Here is a 19,540-nt window from a genome sequence, read left to right as displayed (position 1 = left end):
AAAGGCATACGGGCTGTTACGAAATTTAATCACTCCAGCCAAACCAAAGGACAAGAATTTTAAAGAAATTGTTGATACCCTGCAGGAGCACTTAAACCCAACACCGCTGCTGATAGCGGAACGATTCAAGTTCTTCAAGCGAAATCAACACAAAAATGAAAGTAACGCTGATTACCTAACCGAATTAAGAAAGCTATCAAAGTACTGACAATTCGGGGCAGGACTATCAGATTATCTTCGAGACAAATTCGTTTGCGGTCTCTTAAGTGAAGGAACACAAAAAAGGTTGCTTTCTGAAAAAGATTGAATATTGGGCAAAGCTTTCAGTATGGCTGTATCATACGAAGCAGCAACAAGAGGAGCTGCAGAGATACAACAAAAGACACAGGACTTCGGCACCCATGAAATGACACAGGGCTTCGAAAGATGTTATCGCTGCGGCAGATCCACCCATAACCAGAGGGACTGCTGGTTCAAGGACAAAGCATGCAGGCAATGCGGAAAGATTGGACACATTGCACGGGTATGCCGATCTGGACAAAATAAATCCACAGACAGAAAAAAAAATCAATAAAGAAATGTACAGGAAGGTACAAATGATGACGGACAGTAGCTCCGAAGACCAGAAGAGCGATAGCGACTCCGAAAACAAGAGACTAAGCTGTCTCAAATTACATAATGTACTTGCCAAAGATGATTACCAAACCATTTGGGTTAACCTCACGATAGCAGGGTCCCCAGTTAAAATGGAGCTAGATGCAGGATCAGCTCTAACCGTAATAAATCGACGGGATTACGAGAGGCTATTTTCGCATATACCTCTAAAAGACACATCCATTATCTTAAAAACATATACGGGACAGAAAGTATACCCCAAAGGAAAAATAAGGGTGCCTGTTGTATACAACGGCAAAGAAATACAAAAGTTGTATTTATACATTCTACAAGATGGTGGTCCACCGTTGTTGGGACGTGAATGGATCAGAAAGATACGTTTAGACTGGCACTCCATTCAGGCACTGACGGTGACCAGTAAGAAAAAAAACAATGATGACATCATACCTGAACGATTAAAAGACATCTTGGCCAACGCCAAAGAAGTGTTTCAAGAGAAACTAGGAGCCTTGAAAGGCATCACCGCCTCAATAAAAGTGGAAGATGCAGCAATTCCCAAATTTTTTAAAGCAAGACCGGTGCCATACGCAATACGTCCAGCAGTCGAGGCAGAGCTGGAGAATTTGGAAAAAGCAGGCGTATTATCCAAAATAGATTGGAGCGAGTGGGCAACACCCATCGTTCCAGTCATGAAAAAAGCATTGAATAAAGATAAATCTGAAGAACAGAGAAAAATTCGCATCTGTGGAGACTTCAAGGTGACTGTAAACCCGGTCCTTCACACAGTACAGTATCCTCTTCCGAGGATAGAAGATATTTTCGCCTCACTATCCGGAGGGAAACGTTTCACCAAAATTGACTTGGCACAGGCATATCTACAGATGGAGGTTGAGGAGGCCTCTAAAAAGTATCTCACGATAAACACACACAAAGGCCTGTACCAGTACAATTGACTAGTTTTTGGAGTAGCATCAGCTCCAGCTATCTGGCAAAGAGCTATGGAGCAAGTCCTGCAAGGGATTCCAGGGACTCAATGCTACCTAGACGACATCCTTGTAACAGGAGAAAACGACAACGAGCACCTTGCCAATTTGGAGCAGGTGCTCACGAGGCTGAAAGAACGGGGCCTACGAGCGAATCGCCCCAAGTGCGAATTTTTCCAAAATCAGATATCATATTGTGGCCACATAATTAATAATGAAGGGTTGCATAAGTCACCTGAAAAAATTGAAGCGGTCATAAAAGCCCCAGCACCTGAAAATGTTTCACAATTAAGGTCGTTCCTGGGATTAATAAATTACTATCATAAATTTTTACTGAACTTATCAACTCTTCTACACCCTCTTAATGAACTTCTACAAACAGGAGTGATTTGGAATTGGAACGAAGACTGTAAATGTGCCTTCCATAAATGCAAAGACTTAATCACATCCGAAGAAGTTTTGGCTCATTACAACCCATCACTGCCAATCAGACTGGCGTGCGATGCATCCCCTTACGGCATAGGAGCAGTATTATCCCATAAATTCCCTGATGGCTCAGAACGGCCGATAGCTTTTGCGTCATGCTCATTAAACTCAGCTGAGCGTAACTATGCCCAAATCGACAGGGAAGCACTCAGCCTGGTATGGGGAGTGAAGAAATTCAACCATTACCTACACGGACAAAAATTTACCTTGTTGACTGACCATCAACCCCTCATCTCCATATTCAACCCTAAAAAAGGTGTTCCCATTATGACAGCGCAAAGGCTACAGAGGTGGTCCCTTTTTCTAGGGGCACACCAATACAACATAGAATACAAAGGATCAAAACAGCATGGGAATGCTGATGGTTTATCGCGCCTACCGTTGCCAACGGTAGAAGAGGCACCTACAGTAGACCCAGTAGAGATGTTCCACTCTACCATAGTGGAATGTCTACCAGTAACAAATTCTGCCATTGAAAGGGAGACGAGAAATGACCCGACTCTCTCACGGGTCTACGATTTAACAGTGAAGGGATGGCCAGCACATGGCGAACCACTGTTGCCAGCATTCTCGCAAAGAAGAGAACAGCTGTCAGTGTGCCGAGGAACCTTGATGTGTGGATCCCGAGTGGTAATTCCACCCAAACTCCAGGATAAAATGCTAAAGGAGCTTCACGAGGGGCACCTGGGTGGAGTGAAAATGAAGAACCTAGCTAGGGCATTTGTATGGTGGCCAGGTATCGATGGAGACATCGAAGAAATGACCAAGAGCTGCCTAGGATGCCAGAAGGTCCAAAACGCTCCACCACAAGCCCCTCTACATCCATGGGAGTGGCCCTCATCTCCCTGGCAAAGGGTGCACATCGACTTTGCTGGTCCATTTATGGACTCAATGTTCTTAATCGCGGTTGATGCACACTCCAAGTGGCCGGAGGTAATAAAGATGTCCTCCACCACCACGGAAAAAACCATCACAGTATTAAGGACCATATTTGCCAGGAATGGGCTGCCGGAACAGATATGTTCTGATAATGGACCGCAATTTGTGTCCGAAGAATTCAGAAAGTTCTTAAAAAACAATGGGGTTAAGCACTACACGTCCGCCCCATACCATCCCGCCACCAATGGATTGGCTGAAAGGTTTGTCCAGACCTTCAAGAAGGCCATAAAGGCCATGGGTAATGAAGACATAAAACTTCAGCACAAGGTGGATAACTTCTTATTCGCATACAGGAATGCAACACATATGGTTGCCAACCAAACTCCCGCCATGATGTTCTTCAATAGAAACCTAAGATGCCGGCTGGATTTGGTCAAGCCCAACATCAGAAGGGACATGGAGAACCGGCAGTTTCAAGGCACGAATGAAAGGCCAACTAGAACCTTCCAGATAGGTCAACAAGTTTTGGCCCGGGACTACTGTACTGAAAAATGGCAGCCTGGAACTATCTGCACACGACTAGGACCACTGATGTATACCGTGGACATCGGAGAAAGCATAATAAGGTGCCATGCTGACCAAATCATAAAGTCATCCGAAAAGGGACAACCTACACCACAACTGTATACATCTAACGATGAAGTAGAGATACCCATATCTACCTCCGATCCGGTGATACTGGAACCCGATGAACCCGACACTGGCATTCAAGCCGAATCAGCCTTGCAAGAAGAACCTACTACACCACCAGAAACTACTACATCCCCGAGGCGTTATCTGGACTGAGTCAGGAAGCCTCCTGAGAGACTGACTTATAATTAATTAACTACAGCAATGTATATTATTTTGCTTATAACATGTAATTAATAATTACTTAAAATATGATGTACTGGTTAGCTAAAAGGGGAGGAATTGTAGTGTATGTGCCTTTAAGTGCCCCAGGTGTGCTGTAATGCCGGTAATTGCCACTCGGGCTATATAAGCCTGTATATTGTGTATATCTGTTAGAACCCCCCCCAGACTTTGCTTAGTAAATACCTATGAACCAACGCCTGTCTTCAGTGTCTTTATCAACACACGGACACTACAAGAGTCCTTACAGGAGGCGGGGTGGGAGGAAGTGTAGTCCAGGTAGCTGTGGGAGTCAGTGGGCTTGTAGTGAATATTGGTCAATAACCTATCCCCAGAGATGGAGACAGAGAAGTTGAGGAAGGGAAGGGAAGAGTCAGAGATGGACCATGTGAAGGTGAGGGAAGGGTGGAAATTGGAGGCAAAGTGAATGAAATTGTCTAGTTCAGGGCGAGAGCAGGAAACGGCACTGATACAGTCATCAATGTATCGGAGAAAGAGGTGAGTCTCCACTAGTCCTATCACCATCTCATCTCGTTTTAAATACCTCTTAATGTCTCTTCTCTTTTGTTCTCTCCCAGCCCGGCCTCTTAATCTATTTCATTCCCTGTGCCTCTTTAGTCTTGATAAAGGGTTTTGACCCGAAACGTTGATTCTAATTTCTCTCCACGGATGTTGCCTGGCCTGCTGAGTTTTTCCAGCATTTTCTGTTGTTATTTCGGATTTCCAGCATCCACAGTATTTTGCTATCATCAGAAAATCTACTCTTTGGTGTCCAGTCACCATTTTCTGTGTGTGCTTTGGTGCCATGAGCTTAAGATCCTGCTTAAGTTCTCTTCCCAACACTTACCAGCCTCACAATATTATGCATGAGAAAAAAAAACGCATTCAAAATAAATTAAACTATCTGCCACACTAATTAAAACAATAATGTACTTGGTTCATGTATGGCTGCCCTAAATCTTTCCTACCTACTCAATTTTGTAATCTTTAGTTAAAACAAGTACTTAATGCCCAGCAAATAGATACCATTCGTAGATTGAGGTTATTATCATGACTTGCTGAGACTGACAGGGATTGGTTAAAGTCACAAACCTTTGAGCCATATCTCCTTGGGATATTTGTTTCCATACTTTGGACGATTACTTCTAATACTCGAATGCATGCATATTTATCAAATGCATTTCCTTACTTTGCATCCAGAGGTTACTACTTTTTCCTTACCATTTGACTGGAGGGGTGTCCTCCCTGAAAGAGGACACCTATTGATATACTCCTGATTGAGCAATTCCTCAGTCCATTCAAAATAGGACCCCTTTATCATCTGCACATGTTTCATGTTCCCAACGCACATTCTGTTTTGCATGATGTCGGGAGTGGAAAAAAGAAGAGCTTAAAACACTAGCTGATTTTAAACCAGGACGAGCACAAAACTATTTCCTTCCCAATAACTATTTTCTAGGGGGTCACAAATTTATGTTGTATAAGGCTAGATCTAGGTTAGATGTCAGGAGGTGGTTCTTTTCCCAGAGAATAGTGGACCTCTGGAACAGGCTGCTGTCCCGTGTGGTGGGCGCGGACTCACTGAATTCCTTCTAGCGAGAGCTGGATTTGTTTCTGGCTGGGGCGGAGATCACCTCTTACAGAAGGTAGGTGCTGCAGGCAATTCAGGGCCAGAGTGATCTCCTGGTCTCGTTTCGATCGCCCAGATGGATCGGAGAGGAATTTCCCAGATTTTTTTTCCCTCCCAAACTGACCTAGGTTTTTAAAATCTGTTTCTTTGCCTCTCCCAGGAGATCACATGGTTTTGGGTGGGGTGGAGAGTATATGTTGTGATAAACAAGGTATCGCAATTGAGTGGGACAGGCTCGATGGACCAGATGGTTTTTACCTGTCCGTCATTGTTTGTAATATGAGCAGACTGTAATTAGTTATTGATTTGAGTATTTTATTTACTTTACAAAACTTATGCAAAAATATGGATAATAATCACACTTCTTTAACAAAATATTTTGCACAGATCAAAACCAGTGTTTAAAATACAACCCACTGAAAGCAAGTCTCAACACTATCAGGTAAGCGAACATAGTAACTGATTCCAGTAGTTTTTCAATGATTGTTTGACGCATACAACTTGAAAACTTTTCACCAGAGAACTCATGCTTCCTGTGTCTAACAGATTGCCATTACGATCACTGAAGCGCGGCAGTTGGCTGGGGAAAATATTGACCCGACAGTAATAATTGAAGTCGGAGATGAAAAGAAGCAAACAACAGTGAAAGAGGCGACGAATGCCCCTTTTTACAATGAGGTAAAAGTATTGAATCACTCATGTCAATAAAGGCATGTCTGTTGTGAACAAATAATGGTGATTTAGCCTGTTGAGAGTAAGAGAGTTTAGACATTAGTTTTGAAAGAATCAGAATGGCTTTCAAAGTTCAAATAGCAATTCAGAAAAATATCCCTAATAAAAAAAAGAGGTGAATCTTCCCCAGGAGCGAATATGGGCAACTGGCTGGATGCCCGCTAGTCCCACCGGAAAGCCCGGTCTGTATAGAGGAAACTGAGCACCGGGGCAGTCTGCCAACATCAGGGCCGGCACAACATCAGATTGTCGGGTCGGTTCCTGGCGGGGTGGGAGGTGAACGGGAGAGCCATAGCGGCAGTGGTCCTGGCTGGGTTTGTGCAGCCTGGAGGAGCAGTCCTGCCCCTCTCAGCCCCACAAATGTCAAGAACAATTCATCTTTCGGGTCCTTGTCTGCCCAGCTGCCAGCTGATAGCGGGCGGAGTTTGCATGGCTCATCCCCCACCGAGTTAAACCCAAAAATGACATTGGGTTTACATTGACGTCATAGGACTCCGATTTAAGTATTGCAATCAGCTGGGTGCCCTCCTCAGGACCCCAGCAAGATGGCGACGGCCACCGGTACGGCAGCAAAAGGATGGTTAAGTTCTTGCACTCCATTTTCATGTCACTACCATCCTGTTTCCACTGGAAGGGAGGCCTGAAAATTCAGCCCATAAATCCTATAGGCAGTGCTTTGGAGCCCCTGTAGCCTGTGCCAATGTGAGGAAACCAAGCACCCTGGGGCAGACTGCCCAAAATGGAAGATCATAGACTCGCTCCTGGGAACCTTCACACATTGACTCACTGATCTTCACCATGTTGCTGTGGGGGATTACTGAGTGAAGATCAACTCTTCTCCCATAGGGATAGATGGAAGATTCCATAGAGCAGCTACCTGGAAATTCCTGCGCACCGGGGTAATAGAGTGACATTGTCAGAGGACTGGAAGTTGGCTATCCCCCTCACACTGCACCCCCCCCATTCCACACGATCTTCGCTTGTAATGATGTGTGAAACGGGAAGAAGAAAATATAACAAATATTCTGCAAAAGAAATTATTTTTATAGAATTGGGAATAGTAAAAGGACACTAGCAAAATACATAATCTCAGCTGCATTCTCTGATAATTGAAATAGAAGATTAGATGTGACAGCGGATGTGATATTGATTTTGATTTCATTTTGGAGAAAAGCTAGAAAACTCACAAAACACACAAATATAAATTGGTTGTGTTTAAAAGTAAATATAAATTAACATCCCAATTTTCCTCAGCTGTTTATTGTTTATATAAATTATTAAAACATAAAATAAAATATGTTCCCTGTACCCTTGTTTCTGAAATAATGCAGAAACTTCCACTGCCGAATGAACATTTCATATCTGTGTTCAAGTCTCTCTCACACATCCTAAAAATCAGTCATAATAAACAGTTAGTTTATTGAAGAGGCTATTTAGACAACAGCAATGTCAAACAGTGTTTAGTTATTTTAAAAAATCACTGTGGTTACATCTAAATTGTGTGGCATTATTAGTTAGCTTTTTACTTGAATTCTGTTCCTAGCATAATTACCTCAAACTCTCAAAGAAAGCAGCCTGTTTAAACAACTTAGCAATTGCTTTGCCATATAGGTAGTAAAGCAAAGAGTTTTTAGTTGCATTTCTATAGACAGCAAGACCAAGTTTATAACCTAAGAACAGTCAAAGGAGAAAAGGCCATTTGGCCCATCAAGCCTGCTTCCTCTCGCCTGTTTGTTCAGGTTAATACACAGCTGCATTTTAGATGCTCCTGATATCTGTGTCAGTGTTGGACTGAACAATAGAATTGCATAGAATAGTTACTGTGACACGATTAATTACTTATTCATTCTATCTTTGCAGTACTTTGTGTTTGATTACATTGGTCCAGCAGATATATTGTTTGACAGAATCATTAACCTTTCAGTAAGTACTCGCATTATTATACACAATTTTAAATGACCTTTTGTAAATGATCAGATAAAGTTTTAACTGTCCAGTATACTCTAACTGAACGTTATTACAATTTAGGAAAAGAGAAGTTGGTTTGAAAAAGGTTTCCCTGCCCAAAAGTAGAAATATTCTCGCTGTGATTTAAAGAAACAGGGATAGTGTAAAATGGATAATTGCGAGTTTGTCAGCCCTTTACATCATTCCCGATTGTTATACCCATTGAAGGCAATAAGTGATGTAGAAGCGGGCTGCCGATTCACTATCGCCCATTTTACAATATCGTACAAAGTCAAGATCTACCCCATAGAATCTAGGGCAGGGGAAAAAGTCCTTTGTGAACTAAGTGTAATAAAATTATAAACCCCTTTCCAAAGAACAGGTTTGATGATTATGTAGTGCACAGAGGAAATCTCTCCCTGGGTTTTTACATTCTTTAAAGAGATTTTAATCATTCAGCTGCTTTAGATTTTACCCAAGCATTGTATAGATTGGGATCGGCAGAGGAAACTCCTGGGCCTAGAAATTCGCTATCGCCGCGCCAGGTCTTTAGCGCCCGAAATTTAGCGCTCGCCCGGATTCCCGTAGCGCCCGCCTGAAATTCAGTTGCGGCGCCCCAAGACGGAGGCGGGCGCTATTGCAGGGTTTGGCCGCCTCGCTTGGGGCGATGAAAGTCAACTTCAGGCGTCCAGCTGCCGCTGCGGCACCCGATGCGGTGCGGCAGGCTGGGGTACTGCAGGCCTCCTCCTTCTCTTAAGGAGGAGCTGCCTGCAGCCGTGAGATCGCCGCTGGATTCCCCTGGCAAATGAGCCCGGCACCACGGAGAAGTGCCGGGCTCGCGGGAGTCAGACACCAATGCCGCGGGGGGGTGGTGCAGGAGTCCGGGGAGGGAGGTGCGGCCAGGCGGCCGCCGGGAAAGCGGCCGGCCGCCCCTCCACCTTTATGCGCCGGCCTCTCGGAGCTGCAAGGCCCCGTTTTTCAAACGCTGTTTGCGGCCGCCACGGGCGAGGCGGCCGCAACTGAATTTGGCCGTCGGCACGGAATCGCATTGGAACCGGGGCGCTGCGCACACCGATGACGTCATCGGTGCCGGCGCAGCGCTACCGGCTAACGCCGATGTTAGGGACCAACTGAATTTCGGGCACTAAAAAACTTCCGGCGCAAACCACTCTTTAGCCAATAAGTGGGCGCAAACGCGACTGAATTTCTAGGCCCTGGTATTTTGGCCAAATACTTGATAAATACAGTGTTAGATAGGAACAACTGAGCAATGCTCAGGCCATACACAATCACTTTTTTTTATTGCAGTTAAAAAAAATTATTTGTGGCACTTACTCACCAATAACCTGCTCACCGATGCTCAGTTTGGGTTCCGCCGGGACCACTTGGCTCCAGGCCCCATTACAGCCTTGGTCCAAACATGGACAAAAGAGCTGAATTCCAGAGGTAAGGTGAGAGTGACTGCCCTTGACATCAAGCCAGCATTTGACTGAGTGTGGCATCAAGGAGCTCCAGTAAAATTGAAGTCAATGGGAATCGGTGGGGGTGGGGGGGCGGGGGGGGGTGAGGAACTCTCCACTGGCTGGAGTCATACCTAGCACAAAGGAAGATGGTTGTGGTTGTTGGAGGTCAATCATCTCACCCCCAGGACATCGCTGCAGGAGTTCCTCCGGGCAGTGTCCTAGGCCCAACCATCTTCAGCTGCTTCATCAATGACCTTCCCTCCATCAAAAGGTCAGAAGTGGGGATGTTCGCTGATGATTACACAGTGTTCACTTCCATTCACAACTCCTCAGATCCATGCCCAAATGCAGCAAGACCTGCATGCCATTCAGGCTTGAGATGATAAGTGGCAGGGTAACATTTGCGTCACACAAGTGCCAGGCAACGACTATCTCCAACATGCAAGAGTCTAATCACCACCCCTTGACATTCAACGGCATTACCATCGCCAAATCCCCCAACATCAACATCCTGGGGGTCACCATTGACCAGAAATTTAACTGGTCCAGCCACATAAATACAGTGGCTACAAGAGCAGGTCAGAGGCTGTGTATTCTGCGGTGAGTGTCTCACCTCCTGACTCAAAGCCTTTCCACCATCTACAACGCACAAGTCAGGAGTGTGATGGAATACTCTCCACTTACCTGGATGAGTGCAGCTCCAACAACACTCAAGAAGCTCGACACCATCCAGGACAAAGCAACCCGCTTGATTGGTACCCCATCCAGCACCTTAAACATTCACTCCCTCCACCACCGGTGTACCGTGGCTGCAGTGTGTACCATCTACAAGATGCACTGCAGCAACTCGCCAAGGCTTCTTCGGCAGCACCCCCTAAACCCGTGACATCTACTTAGAAGGACAAGGGCAGCAGGCGCATGGGCACACCACCACCTCCAAGTTCCCCTCCAAGTCACACACCATCCTGATTTGGAAATATATCGGCCGTTCCTTCATCGTCGCTGGGTCAAAATCCTGGAACTCCCTCCCTAACAGCACTGTGGGAGTACCTTCACCACACGGACTGCAGCGGTTCAAGAAGGCAGCTCACCATCACCTTCTCAAGGGCAATTAGGGATGGACAATAAATGCTGGCCTTGCCAGCGATGCCCACATCCCAAAAATGAATTTAAAAAAAGACTAGGGACTGAACTGGGAACTTTTTGGTCGAAATGGGTTCGAATCTAACTTCCCCCACCTGGCAGAAACCGGGCAGGAGGGGGTGGGGTCAGTTAAAATGAGATCAGTTACTTAAATCCCCCCCCTCCCTTAAATATGCAGATTGGGTCTGATGATGGCTTCCCCATAAGGCAAACCTGTCGGGAGCCTGGATACTTTAGGTTTCCTTGTGGGTCAGGAGGACCAAGAGTGGTCCTCCAGGCCTCACAAGGACGCTTTGGGCCTCCCTCGCCCCGGGAGCTCCCAACCTTACCCCCCCCCCCCCCCCAATTGCGGCCAGAAAACACCCCCAGATCACCTCCAGAGGTCCGCCAGCTGCGGCCTCCTGCCGCCAAAATCCCTTTCTTGCCCGCCGGCCAGGTAATGGATCTGGTCAGGTCCGATGGGACTTGGGGAACATTTATTCCAATATGGCCCGGCCATTCCAATCAGCTGGGCCTCCAGGTCCCCGGGCTCCCCGGGTTCGACTCCCGCTTGTGGCTCATACGCACCGTACCCGCGCCCCCTTTAAAACCAGGGCCTGTGGTTCAGCATTTAGTAATAGAAGTATTATTTATAAGTAGTAATAACAGCATCATAACTGTACAAATGAATTGTTATTTGATGAAATAGGGACATATTAAAGAAACCATGAAGATACCCACTGAATTCCATTCCTGAAAATTTATCTTTTTTTTGAAAATGGGCCCAAAGTCCAAACCTGAAAGTTTACCTTTATCACAAGAGTAAGGAACTAACAGCAGATGAACTGATCAAAGCTTGGGAATGTCCTATTTTTATCCGTTTTAACATTTCATTAATAAATGCCAAGTTTTTCAGTAAACCTTTTCACTCATTTGCTATTTTTCTAAATGCTGATGTGATTGTGCAGGTCTTGCATTCCAAACTGATCCGTGGAACGTTGATTGGAGCATTTAAACTGGATGTAGGAACAGTTTACAATGAATCAGGTACATTCAATTGTTGCTAATTTGAGGTTATAGGGAAGTTTTCCTGGGTCTCCTCCTGGGCACACTGGATCGCATGGGCGCATTGAATATCGGAAAACTGGACGTGTCAGAGTGCATGCCTGGAGGAAAATTGAGTGTTATGTTCGGACTCGCCCGATATTTCAGCCGGTCCAGTGCCGGACACAGGGAACTCTCCCCTCGTATTTCATACAGAATTTAATTTACTGGCAAGTTTCTCCTCAACATACATCATTATTTTGGATTTCATAGAAGAATTTTGACGTACAGCATTTGAAATAAGAAATGATAAATGATATAATTGTGAATGTGCATCATTTGTTAAAGAAAGGCTAACTCAGATTGCTAATGTAAATCCTTCCATTGCAGTACTCAGTTTTCTTTCTGAATGTTTTCTTGGGTTTTTCTCTAAACTGCTGTGATCTAACTTCTCTATATAATTACTTGTGCACCTACTGTGTTATCAAGCTGTTTATTTCCCACTAAGATGCTGAATTCTGTGCTGTCATGAAAGAATTTGCCTTTTGCATCTACCCAGTTCAGGATGATGGTTTAATTCCCTAGATGTGACTAATTTCACTGGACCAGGCTTTATTGAGGGAACTGTAACCCCCTCGTAGGACCTCTTGAAAGAGAAAAAAGAAAAAAGAAAAACTTGCGTTTGTATGCAGCCTCTCGCAAACAAATCAAAAGTGATTCACCTGCAGTGAATTTTGGCTTTGATGTGATTGTTACATTGGCAAACGTGGCAGCGAGTAGATGAAGGGCTGTATTTTCCTCAGCTGTACTTCCTGAAATTAGGCAGTACAGTGGGGTAAAAGGAAGGAAAATCGCCACCGCATCCCCACCTATGCCTGCAGAAAAGTAGGCTGCCTAAGCCTGCCTGTAAGTGACAGAGAGGCGGGGTGTTCGGCCATGTCCAATTTTCTTCTTTACTGCCACTACCAACCCCAGGGAACACCATGAGAGAGATGGCAGTACAAAGATGGAAAGCTCACCAATCCCGCCACCCCCCCCCATCCCCCCATTCCCCACTTAGAGGGAGAGACTTCTTAACCTCCTCTTCCTGGCCAATTGGTTCACTGAGATTCTTCACTGAAATTTAAAAATAAATCTTTAGGCCTTTTTTGCCCTTTTACCCACGACTTCCTCTTCTTCTGTTGCGGGGATGTCTAAGGTGGCCATCGCAGCACTGTTGAATTTTGCTTCCTGGCAGCAGCAGGCTCCCTCTCGGTGGCAGAGATGCCACTGGATGCTCATCCTGTATAGATTACCAGCCCCGATCCAGGAAAACGGGTAGAGGTCAGGGTGGTGTGTGGAAGTCCTGCCTGACCTTACCCCGGCGGCAAAACCGCCCGGGAGGAAAATTCAGCCCAAGTTATTAATTGATTTGTTTTTGGTGGTGGTGCTTAACGGGGGGATGTTAGCTGGGGCATCGGGAGAACTCCCTGCTCTTTTTTTTGAAATGGGAAAAGGGTCACTGGCCTAATTATAAAGTGTTCCAACCCACCGAGGCAAGAATCAGCAGAGACAACATCAGCGGTGATAATACATTGTTTGCTCACTAACTGACTCAGTTTTCAATTTTATGTTCCTTTGGTTCCTTTGGTGGCCAGGCCTTCTGTTGCCTAGGCCCTGAGCTCTGGAATTCCCTCCCTAAACCTCTCTGCCTCGCTACCTCTCTTTCCTCCTTTAAGGCGCTCCTTAAAACCTGCCTCTTTGACCAGGCTTTTGGTCACCTGCCCTAATTTATTCTTATGTTGATCGGTGTCAAATTTGTTGTCTTATAACACTCCTGTGCAGCGCCTTGGGATGTTTTACTATGTTAAAGACGCTATATAAACACAAGTATTTGTGTTGTTGTTGGTTAGGGAACAGTGCATGGCCTTGGGGAGTTTTAAAGTTTCAGAATGAAATAGGTTGGAAATAAAGAGTAAAAATAATGAAAATAAATAAGTAACAGACTTTACTGCAGCCGACTGATAACCAAGTTATCTCATATTTCCCTAATGCCTTTGCCAGAGCTCAGGTGACTGTGTGGCGCTGGGTGTGGCACTGGGGATGTGGTGCTGGGGGTGTGGTGCTGGCTGTGGCGCTGGGGATGTGGCACTGGGGGTGTGGTGCTGGGTGTGGTGCTGGGTGTGGCACTGGGGATGTGGTGCTGGGTGTGGCGCTGGGGATGTGGCACTGGGGGTGTGGCGCTGGGGATGTGGTGCTGGGTGTGGTGCTGGGGATGTGGTGCTGGGTGTGTGGGGGTGTGGTGCTGGGGGTGTGGTGCTGGGGGTGTGGTGCTGGGTGTGGTGCTGGGTGTGGCGCTGGGGGTGTGGTGCTGGGTGTGGTGCTGGGTGTGGTGCTGGGTGTGTGGTGCTGGGTGTGTGGCGCTGGGTGTGGCGCTGGGGATGTGGTGCTGGGTGTGTGGGGGTGTGGCGCTGGGGATGTGGTCCTGGGGGTGTGGTGCTGGGTGTGGCGTGCTGGGGGTGTGGTGCTGGGTGTGGTGCTGGGGATGTGGCACTGGGGGTGTGGCGCTGGGTGTGGCGCTGGGGATGTGGTGCTGGGGGTGTGGTGCTGGGTGTGGTGCTGGGTGTGGCGCTGGGGGTGTGGCGCTGGGGGTGTGGCGCTGGGGATGTGGCGCTGGGGGTGTGGTGCTGGGTGTGGTGCTGGGGGTGTGGTGCTGGGTGTGGTGCTGGGTGTGTGGGGGTGCCTGAGATAATAAAGATTGAGTAAGATGGGACTCATTTACTGTACCAGACTTGTGAAGCCATGGAACCATCAAGCAATCTGCTTATGAATCATAAAGTTGTCTTGCAGTGTTTAATTTTAGCTTTCAAATTGGCTTCTTTTAGAAGTTTACATTTTTTCAAAAGCTTTAATTCATAATTATAAGATTGAAAAGAACATAATGGCACTTTGAAGGTTGCTTTTCTGCTCAAAAAGGTAAAGGGAAGAGCTTTCTCCAGAGTCACCGATAGACCTGGAACTGTTTGTTTGTGTGCTATCCATTGTCTCGGCCAACAACCAATTGCCCCTGTGATCTGCTGGAGTGCTGCAGTAATTGCAGCAATACAATAAATATGCAATTCTGACTGTGGTTAGTCATAATTTAAGAAATGAATTAACATGAGCATACCAAATTAACTTTTTCTCTTGCTCTTGCTTCAGGCCATCAGTTCAATAACAAGTGGGCACCTCTTACCGATCCCAGTGATATCAAGACTGGGGTGAAAGGTTACCTTAAATGTGACATTTCTGTTACTGGGAAAGGAGATAGCATGCAACCTCCTCAGAAAACCAGTGAAGCTACTGAGGGAGAAATCGAAAAGTATGGCTACACTCTCATTCCTTTTGAGCAAATCGAACAAAAACAAAGTTGTGATAACAAGAGAAAATGCGGGAAATGCTCAGCAGGTCAGGCAGCATCTGTTGAGAGAGAAACAGAGTTAACGTTTCGGGTCGCTGACCTTTCCTCAGAACTGGAAGAAGCTGCATGGACAGAGAGCCAAGGAAAGGGGGAGGGGAGGAGAGAACAAAGGGAAAGGTCTGCGATAGGGTGGAAGGCAGGAGAGATTAAATGACAAAAAGGGCAAGGCAAAAGGGTGTGGTAATGGGACTAGAAAAGGAATAAAAGCTGGGTCCAGAGGAGCTGTAAATGGCAGCAGCAAAATAGCAGAGCGGGAGTGAAGCTTTGAAAACCTAGGAAAGCGGAGAAGGTTGCAGTGTCCCGGGAATGTGGCGGAGGAAAGGCAGGCGGACTCCAGGGGTGCAGACCACCCTACTGGCCATGTACCGATAGGGGGATCCTCGCCCAAAGCCCCAGCCTTCACCTCCTCCTCTCCCAGTGGCCCCGCTGCAGCGATCCTCCATTACCAACGCCTGCTGTCCCAGAGAAAGAACAACATTGTGTTCAGCTTCAAACCTTTATGCAATTAAAAAGAAAGGAAAAACTGCCAGTGCTGGAAATCTGAAATTAAAAAAACCCATAATGCTGGCAATACATAGCAGGGCAGACAGCGTCTGTAAACAGACAACGATGGCTTAGTGTTTTATGCGTTGTCCCCTTGTTAAAACAGTCCCGATGAAGAGTACACCTGAAATGTTAACTTACTGCTTTGCTTTCAGATGTTAATAGATCTGTTGTGCATTTCCAGAATGTTCTATTCAAACCTACGTGCTCTTGCTCTTGGATTATAATGTAACGTTTTAATAGGTAAAACATGAGACTTTTCAATGCAGGAATAAAATGTGTTTACTGTTTGTTCGTGTGAAAATTTACATCATGAAAAGTATTTGTTTTTCAACTAAATTAATGTTTTTTTCTTGAGATGGTGAATCTGTATTTTAATTTAAAAATATTGTGCTCAAAGTGATGATTTAAGTGCCAGTGAATGAAACAAGTTCCAATTCAGGCATCAGCACCAAGCATTGCCAGGTCGGGTGCAGCACAGTTCGATGCAGAGTGACATTTCCTCTGCTCTGCCTGAGAAGGGCACCCTCTGCTTGCACCAGTTGTGACATTCTTTCCTTTTCCGACACCATTCAACGTTAGGTCTGTCAGTGAGATTGCCACTCCGCTCTGCATTTGGGGCAGTTTTGTGCTGTAGGCCCATGACCAGTGGACCGGGATTGAGAGACTGTCAAACTCATTTCACAGAGGACCCTTCCAGGCAGCACACGGAGGAGACTCTCATTCCATCAGACTGACCTGGAGTCGACCCTCCGTTCCAGAGGTGAAAGGTCACCGTGTCTCCTAGCTCCCCTAATATTTCAATTTGTTTTAATTAGCTTTTTGTTTCAGTTGCTGTTTAAAAAAGGTAAAAGATGTTATTTTTACTTACAATGCAATTTTTGGTGTGCAATAGGAATCTACTCATTCCAATGGGGTTTCCAACAGAAAGACCGTGGGCAAGGTTTTATGTCAAAATTTACAAAGCTCAGGGACTTCCGAAGATGAAATCCAGCATCATGGCAAATGTAACAAAGGCATTCATGGGAGACAACAAGGATTTTGTGGACCCATATGTCATCATCACCTTTTCTGGTCAAAGGGTATTACCTTTAAAATGATTTTTCTGCTTATTAGCACTTTTATTGCACCAGTCTGCAACTTCACCAAAGTGATTATGACATGAAACAGTTTATTTGAGACAGATGCTAAATAACTTTATTAATTAGTCCTGAATAGGATTCCTGCGGATTGGCCTACTAGGGGTCTTGCCTTTTATTATGCTACATGTTACTTATTACAAAACTTGAGGGCTGATTTTACCCCTGCCTGGCAGGCGGAAACCGGGTGGGTGGGCAGTAAAAAAGGGCCGCAGCGACTTGCACCCTCCGATTCCGCGGGTTGCAATTTTATTCTGCTCTTTTGAGCAGGCGAGCTGGAAACGCACACTGGAAGGCAGTAGAGCCCTTCCTTAAATATGCAAATCACCTGCAATTTTAATCCAAGGCCTGCACGGGAAGCCATCATGGCTTCGGGACGTAGGAGCAGGAGTAGGCCATTCAGCCCCTCGAGCTTGTTCCATCATTCATTGCGATCGTGGCTGATCTGTATCTTGACTCCATCCACCCACCTTGGCTCCATATCCTTTTATACCCTTGGCTAGCAAAGATCTATTGAACTCAGATTTAAAATGATTAATTGAGCTAGCATCCACTGCTTTTTGTGGGAGAGAGTTCCACACTTCTTCTACCCTTTGTATGCAGAAGTGTTTCCTAACTTCTCTCCTGAATGGCCTGGCTCTAATTTTAAGGTTATGTCCCCTTGTCCTAGACACTCCCACTAGCAGAAAATGTTTCTCTCCCTCTACCCTATCAATTCCACTCAAAATCCTAAAATCTCATTCAAATCACCCTTTAACCTTCTATATTCCAGGGAATTCAAGCCGTGTTTATGTAATCTCTCCTCATAACTTAACCCGTGGAGCCCCGGTAACCATCTGGTTAGCGCCCTCACCAGGTCAGAAGATGCCTAGAAAGGCAAATTATTTTCAAACCCTCAAATTCTGCCATTTTCCCGGCAGTCCCGCCTCCATACCTGCCTCCCCAGGGCTGGCAAAATCACCCCCCAAATGTTGAATTTGGCCGGTTAAGATTCCTTTGAGAGCCCATGATGTGAAAGTTGTTGGAAAGTTGTCGGATTGGAATGGTTTACTCTCTCCACTCTGTTCGTGACAGAGACTCTCATTCTTACTATTTCCTTCTGGTCATCAGGGCCGAACGTCTGTGCAGAAAAACTGTGCTGAACCTGTCTGGAATGAACAGATCATTTTCAAAGAAATGTTTCCACCACTCTGCCGTCGAGTCAAAATTCAGGTGTGGGACGAAGGGAATGTTAATGACGTTGCCATAGGAACTCATTACATTGACTTGAAGAAAATATCAAATGAACAGGATGGAGATAATGGTGAGAACCACTTATAGAGTCATAGAGGTACAGAAGGAGGCCACTTGGCCCATCAAGTCCACGCCAGCTCTCTGTAGAGCAATCCAGCCAGTCCCATTCCCCCGCTCTATCCCTGTAGCCCTGCAAGTTTATTTCCCTCAAGTGCCTATCCAGTCTCCCCTTGAAAACATTGAGTGGCTCCGCTTCCACCACTTCCGTCGGCAGCAAATTCCAGGTCATCACCACTCGCTGCGTAAAAAAGTTTTTCCTCACGTCCCCCCTGTATCTCTTGCCCAAATCCTTAAATCTGTGTCCCCTAGTCCTTGTACCATCAACTAGTGGGAACAGCCTTTTCCCGTCTAGCCTATCCAAACCCGTCATAATCTTGTACACATCTATCAAATCACCACTCAACCTCCTTTGCGCTAATGAAAACAAATCCAGCTTCTCCAACCTGTCCTTGTAGCTAAGATACCCCATCTCCAGAACCAGTCTGGTAAATCTACTCTGCACCCTCTCAAGGGCCTTCACATCCTTTCTAAAGTGTGATGACCAGAACTGGATGCAATACTCCAGTTATGGCCTAACCAGCGCTTTATAAAGGTTCAGCATAACTTCTCTACTTTTGTACTCAATACCTCTATTTATGAAGCCCAACATCCCATATGCTTTGTTAATCACTCTCTCAATATGTCCTGCCACCTTCAGGAACCTATGCACATTAACTCCCAGGTCCCTCTGTCCCTGCACACTCTTTAAAACTGTGCCATTAAGTGTATATTGCCTCTCCCTGTTCCTTCTGCCAAAATGCATCACCTCACACTTCTCTGTATTAAATTCCATCAGCCACTTGTCTGCCCATTCTGCTAGCCTTTCTATGTCCTGTTGCAGTCGATTGGTATCATCATCACTGGTTGCCACACCCCAAGTTTGGTGTCATCAGCAAATTTAGAAATTCTACTCTGTATTCCAATATCCAGGTCATTTATATATATCAAAAAAAGCAGTGGCCCCAGCACTGACCCTTGGGGAACACCACAGTCTACCATCCTCCAGTCTGAAAAACAGCCATTTACCACAACTTGCTGTTTTCTGTCCTTAAGCCAATTCATTATCCAAGCTGCCACTGACCCACCTATTCCATGAGCCTCAATTTTGTTAACCAGCCTTATAAGTGGTACTTTGTCAAACGCCTTCTGAAAATCCATGTAGACAACATCCGTTGCATTCCCTTCATCAATCCTCTCTGTTACTTCATCAAAAAATTCAATTAGATTGGTCAAACACGATCTGCCTTTTACAAATCCATGTTGGCTCTCCTTAA

The 19,540-nt window shown here is 45.7% G+C and overlaps 2 protein-coding genes across 2 annotated transcripts in view; one reads left to right on the top strand and one right to left on the bottom strand.

The window, feature by feature from the left end:
* LOC147115177 (fer-1-like protein 6) overlaps positions 1 to 19,540 on the bottom strand; it is a 904,394-nt gene that overhangs the window by 95,163 nt on the left and 789,691 nt on the right. The window lies entirely within an intron of this gene.
* The window catches only part of LOC147115183 (fer-1-like protein 6), a gene marked incomplete at its 5' end in the record, with an annotated part of 214,587 nt that continues 200,922 nt past the window's right edge, over positions 5,876 to 19,540 (top strand). The window contains 7 exons of the mRNA XM_085993912.1: positions 5,876 to 5,947; positions 6,052 to 6,183; positions 8,098 to 8,160; positions 11,738 to 11,816; positions 14,994 to 15,153; positions 16,691 to 16,877; positions 18,045 to 18,237. Of these exons, the coding sequence (XP_085850038.1) occupies positions 5,876 to 5,947; positions 6,052 to 6,183; positions 8,098 to 8,160; positions 11,738 to 11,816; positions 14,994 to 15,153; positions 16,691 to 16,877; positions 18,045 to 18,237 (886 nt within the window). The remainder of the gene's footprint in view (positions 5,948 to 6,051; positions 6,184 to 8,097; positions 8,161 to 11,737; positions 11,817 to 14,993; positions 15,154 to 16,690; positions 16,878 to 18,044; positions 18,238 to 19,540) is intronic.

This window comes from Somniosus microcephalus, chromosome 7 (genome assembly GCF_052327205.1).
Source record: "Somniosus microcephalus isolate GS21.2 chromosome 7, FLI_Smic_1.0, whole genome shotgun sequence".
Lineage (NCBI taxonomy): Eukaryota > Metazoa > Chordata > Chondrichthyes > Squaliformes > Somniosidae > Somniosus > Somniosus microcephalus.
Note: the sequence above shows the minus strand (reverse complement) of the source record. Positions and strands in the feature narration are given on the sequence as shown.